At 41.3% G+C, this 12,413-nt stretch overlaps 1 protein-coding gene across 9 annotated transcripts in view; it reads right to left on the bottom strand.

Moving 5' to 3' along the window:
- Positions 1–12,413, bottom strand: part of LOC141774357 (stromal membrane-associated protein 1-like) — a 91,909-nt gene that overhangs the window by 60,580 nt on the left and 18,916 nt on the right. For all 9 annotated transcript variants that reach the window (XM_074646982.1, XM_074646984.1, XM_074646980.1 and 6 more), the window contains exon 4: positions 9,232–9,307. In XM_074646982.1, the coding sequence (XP_074503083.1) occupies positions 9,232–9,307 (76 nt within the window). The remainder of the gene's footprint in view (positions 1–9,231; positions 9,308–12,413) is intronic.

Raw genomic sequence — 12,413 nt, 5'->3', positions numbered from 1 at the left:
CATGCAACACAGCTTCAGCTACCTCCCTCAAGATTTGTGTCTCGTCTCCACTTACTGCCTCTCCACACAACAGCTGAACAGATTGATTATTCCCAAAAACTATGAAAGTAATCAGGTCATAAAAAAGTCACCAAAAAAAATATGTTTTTTACAGAAAACTCCAGTTGTATGCTCTTCTTCAGGGACGTCTTAAGAAGCCACAGTATTTTACTAACCAAGTAGTGTACATCAGTAGAGAACATAATTATCTGACAAGACAGGCAAGATCAGGATATTTCTTACCACCTAGACCAAGAACAAATCTACTGTAATTTACAGAGCTATTACAGGATGGATCTCTTTACCAAATCAAGTTACTCAAACAAATACTAGAGCCGCCTTCAAGAAAGCATTTTAAGCGTATTATTTAAAGCAATTAACTGCATGAATGGACAGTAAATGATTCTTCTGGCGTGCTGATGTTTTTTGTTTGTGGTGTCTAAAGGTTTGAAATATGTATATCTCACTGCATGGAATTTGCTGGCATCATTTTTATGTAAGGTAATGTGAGGACAGGGATTTTGGTGTGTAATGTGATGTGCTTGAATGTATATAATTGTTTGTGATTTCTGTGTCGGACACCAGGAAGACTAGCTGACGTCATGGCATCAGCTAATCGGGGTCCAAGAAAACTGTTTCCGTTGCGTTGCGTTGTGTTGTACTTACAGAATACTTGCTTGTATTTTCTCTATTTGGAGCGTTTTTTCGAAATGCTGCACGTGTTGTTAAATTCGTGAAAAACTTTTCTTAATTTACTTGCGTTTTGTTTATTTGTATGTGTTTTGTTCATTTGCAGTGCATTGAGCTCTCAGGGCCACCATAAATGGTAAATGGACTTGCATTTATATAGCGCTTTTCTAGTTACACTACATGTCAGCATTCACCATTCATACACTGATGGCAGAGGCTGCCATGCAAGGAGCATGGCAGCTCCTGATGGGCAAAGTTGGCTCCTTGCCAGCTTTGCCCATCAGGATCTAATCTAAATACTCATTCACACACTGATGGCTATGCCTTTCGGAGCAATTTGGGGTTAAGTGTCTTGCTCAAGGACACATCGACATGTGACTCGGAGCAGCCGGGGATCAAACCTCTGACCTTCCGATTGGTGGACAACCTGCTCTACCCTCTGAGCCACAGCCGCCATAATTAAGCCACCATGCAGCTGCTTGCAACATCCCTGACCACAGAACTCAACACTTCAGCCAATGTCCATGTATCAGCCTACTGTATACTACCGTTAAGTCCAAACATCGGAACAGTTAATGCAATTCTTCGGAGAAGAACGGAAACAACTCATACGTATCCTCATAAAACTGTTCTTATGATATCTTACAAAAAGTCATTCCTCGTTTTTCGTGTGTTTTACGTGTCAATTTCCACTCGTTACATGCATACAGTCTTTTCAAAATAAACTTCCGTCTTCACAGGAAACAACTTGTTAGGTTTAGGCAACAAAACTGCTTAGTTAGGTTTAGGAAAAGATCAACTGGGTTGGGCTTAGGAAACAAAACTACTTAGTTAGGTTTAGGAAAATATCGTGGTTTTGGGTTAAATAACTCCAGAAGTGGCATAATTTAAGTACAGAAGTTCCATGAAGGCAACAAAACTACTTGGTTAGGTTCAGGAAAAGATTGTGGTTTGAGTTCAAATAAGGTATGTGACAAATAAATCAATGTCGACTTCTGGTTTCACACGAGGTACAAACAGCGGTCTCCTGGGTGAAACTCTGGTGTTTTTTGACCCACCCATCTACCATGACCTCTTCCCTACACGGTGTTTGTCGCTTTTTATACTTCCTGGTTGACAATTAAGTGGATTACATCCAAATTGATTTTGTGGGATTTTTACAAATTACAGTGAATTACTTTTCGTAGGTGTAGCTACGAACGGTGTACGAGAACAGCCTGAACTACTTCATTAGTAGTATTTCAATCACTCAAAGAAAAGGAGGCTACAGAGTTCTAGCAGTAGAGTGTTACACCATTGAACATTTGTTTTTGTCAGAGGCGCTCCTGAGCATCTGACTGTTAAAAGCAGCCGGAGAAAAATGAAAGAGGTTACATCATTAACGTCAAACCCACCTCCTTTGCTTCCTCTCCTCCTCCTCCTTTGCTCTCTACACCACCTCGGGGTGGAAACTAACACTGACTGTGTCTTTCTGAGGGCAGAACAGAAGAGAGTTTTCTCCATTTTTCATCTTTCCCCATTTCCATCCCTCTCCCTCCCTCCTCAACTGTTAAGGCATCAAACGACTGCTTGCTCTTGTTGCCTGTGGTGGTGAAAAGCAGCACAGAAGAGATGTGAATTCATTTTCTATCCCCTACTTATTCTGTTGATGTCTTTTAGGTTTTTTTTTTTTTCCTCGCCTCTCTCTCAAAACTTCCTCCTCTTCCAACTTTGATGCTGCCGGAGATGTCGACACAGCACTAAACAGGCACAGATGGGCTGATGATGAAGATAAAGAGAAAAGAGGCTGGAGGGTAAGAATACAGAGGGAGGGAGGATGATAAAGAGTGGATAGATAACAAGAGGAGTAGTGCGAGCCGGGTGAAAGAGGATGAACAGAGGTTGAATAGATATTAGCACTTGGAGATAGAAGTGTCTGGCTATCTGCTGTGGCGACTACTGATAGTGAGACAGAGAGATGGTTAACATCTTAACTGAAACGTGTCTGCTGGGTAGACCTTTAACAGCTTCATTTTGTACTCTAACAGAGGACACTCACTCAAGTAAAGTGGAATCGCTATACAGAGACTAATAAAACAAGAATTATAGAGTCTGAGGGATGGTTTTAGATGTTTAAGCTGTAATATAATGAAGGAATATCAACTGAATGACCTTGAGCTACGTTTTGTGACGTGCTTGCGGTAGTTATCACAAATTTGATTCTAATTCCAAATGCATCCATTATAAAGGGCCCTATTGCACTTTTGGTAGCCATTACAAGCTCTACTTTTCTTTATTTGCATATGTGTTTTACACATGGACAAGAAAATGAGACGGTAGTACAGTACAGTATTATGGAGAGTAGCGGTGTAACGATACATCAATCTGGATCTATATATCGAATCACTCATCAACAATCCACTATCATAAATGCAAAGTCAAAATATCAATACATGTCATTTAAAAGATACACCTTTATTTTGAAATTCCCACATCATATTTATTGTTTTTATTAAAAAAGAATAGATTATTTTTCATTTAAATGGCTGGAAGAGCCCAGTAATAAAATTGTCAAATCATATTTTAGTTGCTTTTTGTGATATAAATGTAACTGATTGTGTTAAATGGGCATATGATATCATCTCATATCAATCGAAGGCCCCTGAAATGGATCAAATCGAAATCGAATCATGGCAGACTTTATAATCTTGTATCGTGATGACACTGGTGATTTACAGTTTGCACCCCTAAGTGCTAGATCCTCACACCAGGATTCATCACAGCTAGAGATAAGATAAGATAAGATAAGATAAGAGAAGATAAGCCTTTATTGATCCTCAGAGGGGACATTTGTGTGTTGCAGCAGTGCAAAGACAGATATAAGTACAGATAAACAGAGAAGTAAAAAAAATAACTAGAGACCATCTTGAGATGGGATCACACCGGCCGCGATGCCAAATCTGGCCAGGGGCATAAAGTGTGTGTGTGTGTGCCCTACTTATGGCGCCCTTGCTTGGACCACTCTCATCTTTTAACTTGGCCTTCATTTTGATCTCAACTACACACTTATACATTTTCTTGACTGATTTCTCCACAGCTGTGACGCTACATGTTGACAAAATCTGTCCACAGACCGACATAAACACCTGGCAAAGTACTCAAAACCACCTCTATGGTAGTTCACACTACAGTTGGTGTCTCCGGGAATACAATTTGGGTCGTGTCTAGAAGGTAACCCCCAAATTGCGAAAAAGTGCAAAAACTCCCACAAGACCCGATGCCTGACGACCTGTCCTAACCCTAACCCTAACCATTCAAGGTCAATGCCTGACCTTAACCATCTCGCAAGTGTTTCAAAACTTGGGGGTTACCTTCTAGACACGATCAACATTTTGCCATAATGACCGCTATCGCAGTCACAAAATCTGTCCACAGACAGACAGGAATATAAACAGCTGGTACTCAAAACCCGCTCTGTGGCAGTTCCCGACACAGTAGAGGTGTCTCCAGGACCACATTTTGCCAAGATGACTCACACACAGGCTCATCAGGTGAAAACAATACCAGCGTCGCTGTCATGGCAAGTGGGGGTCCCCATCCCCACTTCCTACCCCCCTTCTTCCGGTGCCGTCTCAAGGACGACATTTTGCCATTGACTCACGCACAGAATCACAAGCGAAAACAATAAAACAATACCAGCGTCACTGTCACGGCTGCAAGCAATTAAAGACAAAGTCACGAGGTAAAGTGATTTAAAAAAAAAAATCTGAAAGAATCTGCACTGAACTTTTGCTTGGAGTTCAGAAAGAGTCTCCAGTCACGCTTAGCAGCCGTGTGAGGCTGTACTGGGTGTCAGCGGATGGCAGAAGTTAAGTAGGCTGCCACAGCTCGCTGTAGGAACACAGAACATTGGCAAGCTCTGTGGACACAGCAGACAGGACATCCGTATGACTAACGCAGGCAAATAAGGTTGGGAATCAGCAAAGCCTTCCTCCGGGGTGACTGTGCTGCTCTCTTGTGACATTTTTAGGCCAATCACCGGGCTCATCACAGAGGGCTGGCAAGATGCACTGTGATGTCTTGTTGATTCCACTAACATTGAAATAATGCGCGGTCCATATAGCGATACACACACACACATACACCAACTGATTCACTCATGGCAGAAAGATGAGCTCATGCTGCACGGGCAATGGACGTGGAGTGGATGTACTCGTGTACTCCACTGCAAACAAAGTGCTGCAAGCTGTCCATTACAAAACAACATTGTTCTCTCTCTACCTCTCTCTCTCTCTCCACTGGTCTGACACACACGCAAACAAATACAAAAACAAACTCTTCTATGTACCAGAACTTACAGTTCTTGTCTGCATAAGGATTTTCTGAATTCCATGTATATTTGGTTTGAGAATACAAATATACTTTTCTGCAGAATTGTTTCAGAATTTAAATGCTAAAATGTCCAAACACAGTATGTGGACCATCGTGGGAGGAGAGAGAAGTGGGTATCATTGGAAACTTTTGAGTTTGAGTACAAACATGTTTCGGTTCATTTAAAGTTACTGTGAGGAACTTTTAACTGGTTATGAAACTGTCTCAATTTAATACTGATGCCTCTATATGACCTACATACGTAAACGAGAACATCAGGATGAAGATTGGTTATTTCTATATAGTTATTCTTAATGCTCGTCACCGGTGTCACTGGGTTGAAGTCTGCACAAAATCGGACGAAATCATGCAGGTTCACCAGAAACTCCTTCAGCTCAGACTCAAGTGGGGCCTCTGGCAGCGACCAGCCCACCGCAGACAGACCCAGATCCAGCACTATCAGTTTGAAGACTGTGTAACTTTTTAAAGAACAAATACAAATCTCTCCTCTTAAAGTTGAATTGACATGCTTTGGATGACGTGTGTTACCCACAGGTTTTTGAGAGACTGGGGAGGGTGGCCTCGGACCCTCTAAGGGGTCCAGTCATGCTCCCCCGGAAGAATGTTTTTAACATATTAAAGTTAAATGCATCAATCTGATGCACTTTGAGAGCAAAATTACGAGGCTAGATCTATGAAGAACTTGGTGCTCTAGTAAACAATTTAATCATAAAGGTTGTATGGTTATGAATGCTGATGGCAAAAAGTCCCACAGCATAAGCACGGTTAACGAGATGGTGGTTCCCACGCAGACCCCTCTCACTGAGGACAGTCCGCCCCGGTTGACAGTCACGCCGGGAATCCCGTCCCTCCCCACAGGGAGAGAGGACGTACTGCAGAGAAAGGACTCAAGGCTGGGCAGCGGCGAGGTCCGGGCGAGGGGTGTTGTAAAACTCACGGTCGGGCCTTTCCAAGCAGACCTCGGTTGGGGCGCACCAGACGATGCGCCCGGCGAGGCCAGAGTAAAAATATTTTCAGTTCATTATGAAACTGTGGCGGGCTGGATGTCAGATCACTTTGATTCAGTTGAGTTAGGCTGCACATATATTATTCAGTGCTTTTTTATTGGGCATCAATGTATTGTCAAAAACAGAATGGACTTGAAGTGTAAATAAACGCTTCAGTTCAGGTTGTGGTTACATGAGACACAGCTGAGACGGAGCCGTGCAGACAGCTGCTGGCTAAAGTACAGCAGAAGTCTAGAAAAACTGTCTCATTAGCATCAAGTCGGGTTAAATGCATTTTTCCTGGACAACCAGCACCGGCTGCCAATATCATCCCAACATTGTGGTAAACAAACGCAGTACAGAGCGATGATGTAACTACAGTGAAGAGGCACGCAGACACAAAACTGTTTCTTTTCTTCAAGTGCTCCAGAAAAAAAGTCAAGCCAACAGATTCCTCACTCTCGTTCCAACACACACACACACACAGACTATAGCTCAGGGTTACTGTAGCCGCCCTCCCCTCCTCTTCCTCCATCTGCACCAAACTGCTTAAAGTGATAATGAGTTGTTTTTAATAATTAATTTGCATATAAAAGCCGAGCCGTCTGTGTGGGTGGCAGAAACAGATCCTAGATCACAGTCTGGCTTCTGGCAACGCTTCAGAGAAAACAGAGAGAGAGAGGCAGGAGGCGAGAGGGACAAAGAAAAGGACAAACCCAAGAAACAGAAAAGAAGAAGAAGAGAATGAGGGAAACAAAAAGAGAGACAATGAGAGGAAGAAACAGAGAGATGAAATGAGGATGCGCCAGAGAAAGACTGCTGTGAACAAAACATTTTGCATTCATGTAACACTTTTGTTGTTCATGTTTGAGAGTGTTTTCATATTCCTGCAACTTTTTTTTTTAATGCTGTTCAGTTTGTTTGTTTGTGTGTTTGTGAGTGCCATTCTTTCAGTTTGTAGCCTTGCTATTGAGAGGAGTGTGTGCCAGGATAGAAATGTCTGCCAGCTGGCTTTGACATTGAATTGTTCATATTATTTTTACAATATTGTGGTCTGAGTGTGTCTGTGTTTTGTAAAACCTTAATACCTCACATCGGGGCACAACAATCGATCAAAAGAGAATCATTGATTGTGCCGAGTGATTATTACTTAACTCACAACAGCAGAGATTTACATTCTTATCTTATCTCAGACTTACATTCACAACAATCTCTTTAGCTGTTAAAAATTTGAAAAAATTATTCAGCCAGTGTGAATTTTTCTGGCTAAAATGACCTCTATTACGAGCACATTCAGTCAGCTATTGCGAATTCACAGAAACTGAAAGCAAACAAGGTTTTGTTGGGAAAGAAATACCACTCTATCATTTTGATTTTTGAAAAGAGAGAGAAAAATTGAACATTTTCTTTTTTTAAGTTCGGTCTTGTGTAGTTTCACCTGTCATGTCTTGCTTCACTAAAAAAAGAAATTTACAAAAAAAAAGAGCGGACACTTGAAGTAAATCGATGTTTGTTTCCTGACGCTGTTAAAGTTTTGTTTATACCACTAACTGGAGTAAAACACACTATAATTTGAAATGTGATTGGTTGGGGAAACAAAATGCATCTTTTTCATCTATGTTACAATCACATTATCTATGTCAATACAAGTCTAATTTCTATGGTCAAGCACAGATTAGACCAGTAAGGGTTACAATCATTGTCTACGGTTTGATGCAACATTGTGCGCCGAGTTTACCAAAACGCACTGAACTGTTAAATGTCAGCATACAGTACAAACCTGTCACTTGTAACAGACCAATTGCCTTTAGAAAAAAAAGGAATATACAGGCAGAACATTGATTTTCAAGATCCATTTATATATGAAATGGGGATTGCACCGCTTGGTGGCCTGTGACAGTAAGGTGTACCTGTTAAGGTTTTGACTTCGGCATTATTGTTAGTAGTTTTTTTCTCTTAATAATCTTTGAATCATTGAGTAATTAGGTGTTTTTTGACAGACCAAAAAAAGCTATTTCAATCGAGCTACCTTACATTCAGTGCAGCCAGGACAGCCGAGTCTGAATGTGTAATGTTTGTGGTAATGGAAGTGTTTTTGTGGGGATCACAGGAGTTTATACATGAACACACACACTACTTCACACACATTTTGGTGAGCGTTCACACCGCCTTGCATAGCTCGCAGTATAGAAGCAACCCACTCAGTGAAACACTCAGAAAACACACACACCTCACACAGAGATAATCTCTGTGGAAACAAGACAAGGAGACGTGCATCCACCCACCTACGTACACAACCTACACAATCACATCCTTTCTCTCCCATTATCCACACAAAGGAAGGTTCAGTCTTGACACTGACACACACAAACACAAACACAGACATCTCTACTTTCTGATAAAGACATGTAAGATAACAGTGTTTTTGAAAGGTTATTCTCTGCTGTGTGTGCGCCAACTCTTTGTATCAGATCCAATAAGACTGTTGTTTGGGTGAAATTGTGGGTTGAAAGGGATTTAATTGCCTTCCCACACATGTAGCTTAGAAAACATCACCAGTGTGATACATATATATATATATATATATATATATATATATATATATATATATATATATATATATATATATAAGTGCAGAGAAGGTCAGCGACTGTACAAATACAAACTTTACAGGCTTGATGAGTGAAAGATACTGGAAGCCGACCATGAGGCCTTGGCACAGTGGCACAAACAAGTCTGGAACACATTCAAATGTGTTGGAAAAGATGCCAAATGTGATAAGTAGCACATTTAAACTTCCGGCACAACAGCAGCCAAAACCATGCAAACAGACTTTGATGCAGTTTCTAGCCTTTTAGCATTCAAATTCAGTTCCTCGCCAAGAGGCAAAAGATGGGTAATCATTCATATTTGATCATTAATATGAAGTCTCCCAAAACAAATAGATAGATGGTGGTAGCCTTTCAACAAAAAAAGGAAAACATAAGTAAGCTATTACGTAGGTTTCTCTCTCTTTAGCAAATACTGGCATCAAACAGCCTTACATCAAACATATGCAACAATTTATGCACACGTTCGTGAAATGGCAGCTCTGTACGCAGCTACAACAGCTCAAAATGTAAAAAACAGGAGTGTTGATACTCACTTGAGCTGCAGCCAGGGCCTCCTTGTCGAGGTACTTTTTCCTCTCGTACTTGTCCCGGACGAAGACCTCCACTGCTCTAAAGGTTAGGATTAAGGACCGAAATACTGCACAAAATCATCCAAATATCCATAATGCACACACAACAGAAACATACAGTACACATGAGGATAAACCCATCAACATGGTGTAGTTCTTGGGAATACTGGAGGGGGAATACTGGAGGGGAAAAACCTGGCAATCCCCAGTCTTTATTTCCTGATTTTATGGGCGTTCGATACGGCAGGCATTAGAAAAAAGGAAGTTGTGAATAGGAGGTTGCCAGTTTGAATCCTGGACAATAGAAATATAGGAGGAGATTATGTGTGAGAAATTGAGACTGTCCTCCAAAGTAAAACGAGTGTGTAAGAACAAAATCTCATGTTCCAAATCAAACCACGGTCTTTCCCTATCCGATCCCTACAGTATGTAGTTTTTGTGCATAAACCAACCAAACCTCAATCATGGCGACAAAACATCAGGAAAGGGTCCTAGGAATTGTATTTTTAACTGTGATTTGTTTTAGAAGGTACTGTTCCTGCCGATAAGGACATCAGGTGAGAAAATCCTAACATTGGGTCATTTTAAAAGCAATGAGAAGCAACATATTTTGTCATTTAGATGGGATGACTTGTTAAATGTGCGAAATAGAGCGCAGTGCAGAGCGGCGGCCATAGCTAGCCAGCGTGCCTGTCAAAAAGAAGTCGTCCACGGTCAGATTACATCACTTTCCTGAATTTGAATTCACTGGTGTTAAAGTCTATAATACTCGTAGCATAATGGTTAAGGCTAAGGCTACAACTAACAACTATTTTGATAATCAATTAATCTGTTGATTTATCGATTATCAATCGTATAAAAAGAAAAAAGAAAAATATTAGTTCCAGCGTTTTATTAAAAAAGCAAAACATTCCTCATTTTCTTGTACATTGCTCTTTTACCACAATAAAAAATGTAATTAAATAAATGAACATTCGTATAAATATAAATTATATTTGATCAGATATTGCTTAAGTTTCTGTTGTGAAGAAATAAAGGACTCACTTTAGACTGTCTCTGACTAATGGCATGAAATATTCAAAAAATGTACATCATACAGTGTCTCTCTGACCTGATTTCAGCTAATTAGCGTCTCTGGCAGATTTGTGTCTGTTTTGACGGACAAACGCACAAATACAGGTTTATTTAAAAATAAACATGATGGCAAAAATACCTTCCGTCTGCCCTCCCTGCCGATCTGCACACCGTCAACAACAAAAGCAAGCAAAAAAAATGCCCAAATAATATAATGTGGTGTTGAAAACCTATGTGAAAATGTGTAAATGCCATGATCAGTAGGAACCCTGATGAAAAAATTGACATGGGTTGTATCTCCTTGTCAAATGGTGTCAATACTAATATTGTTCAGTCAAATTGATGAATCAGTAAACTTTTGACAGTGAATCACAGAATTGGTTTCATTAACAACAGAAATTATGGGTGATCATGGACTCCTGCCATTGTCAAAACACCATGACTTACTGTGCGCACACACACACACACACACACACACACACACACACACACACACACACACACACACACACACACACACACACACACACACACACACACACACACACACACACACACACACACACACACACACACACACACACACACACACACACACACACACACACACACACACACACACACACAAACACAAACACACTCAACCTCACACCCATAAACTCCAACTCCCACACCGCCACCATCACACCCGGGCACTACATCGACGCTAATCCCGACTCTCTTATCTCCCTATTTCAGCAGCGACGCTTCTGTCGGATCGAGTAATAGACCTCAAAAGATTGAAAAATGATGACCAACCGCACGAGTCGAGCTGCGAGATAGGCTGGAGGAGGCAGGAGGCTGCTGGAGCTGCATCTCAAACGCAGCACTGATTTATCACTGTTGACTGGAAACAGCCGAACAGATCGGACGCTCAGAACAGCACTACGACCGATTGTAGAGAATAAAATGACATGGTGGTTATGTCCACATAACCACAGAGCAGTGTTAGATGAAGACGGATGGTACACCAATGAAGGACCAGAGGGACTGATATATGGGCCCATTGTTGACCTTTGACATGAATCATATCCTAAATTGACCATTAAAACCCCATATCAGTCAAACATCAACGAGTCACACTGGTGTAAAACGTAGGAAAAACACTAATGTAGGAGCTGAAAATAAAATACCAACTATGGCGGGGGGATCCTACTCCACTTTGTCATTTACATACAGAGCATAGTAGATGCCAAAATGATGTGCGAGTATGAACACAGAAGGACGCATAGAAAAAACGCTCACACACATTCAGGCGGTAGCGGCTCTAATCCCGGGTCTGTTATCTGCTGTTTTCAGCCAGCGGCGCTGCTGTCGGAACGACTAATGGACTTCAAAAGAGTGAAGAATGATGACCACCCGCACAAATGGGCCTGCCAGATACAAGATAGGGTATTAGAGCAGCATTTCAAACAGGGAGATTTTTTATTTCGGTCTGCTGGTGGAAATATGAACATATGCTGCTGTGTTAACCACACAGCTGTCTTCTCTTGTATGGTGGAAAAGGGCAAACTGGATACCGCTGTTTCACCGCTGTTGTATACACAGATACTGCTGGAGGTGTCCTGATTAAATGTGGGGAATGGCGCTGACTTAGCGGAGCATGTCGCTTCATATTTGCTGCTGGAAATGATCGGGGATCTGCCGACTGAAGCTGAAGTTTGATGGTGATGATGAGTTAGATTTGAGACTGTGATTTCTCCGCCTTGACACAGAAAAGAGGTCCAGTGCGGGAGTGATTTCAGGGTTAAACTGATCAGTATGGTGATATACTGTATATCAGTAGTAGTATATGGTATTGATAAGATTAGAGTCATTCACCACTAATATTATAGAGCTACTCATTGATCACAGCTCACTAACAACCTAGTTGTTCAGTAATTAAACAAAACGAAAATCGTAAACGAAATCAGACAAAATCATGCAGGTTCACCAGAAACTCCAGCTCAGACTCAAGTGGAGATCTCTGTCAGCGACCTCTGGCAGGAGGTGGCGAGCTCTGTGCTTAACCGGCAGCAGCAGCTCCTCCTCCA

Source organism: Sebastes fasciatus, chromosome 9 (assembly GCF_043250625.1).
Source record: "Sebastes fasciatus isolate fSebFas1 chromosome 9, fSebFas1.pri, whole genome shotgun sequence".
Taxonomy (NCBI): Eukaryota; Metazoa; Chordata; class Actinopteri; order Perciformes; family Sebastidae; genus Sebastes; species Sebastes fasciatus.
The sequence above is the reverse complement of the archived record's forward strand: the minus strand, read 5'-3'. Positions and strand labels throughout refer to the sequence as shown.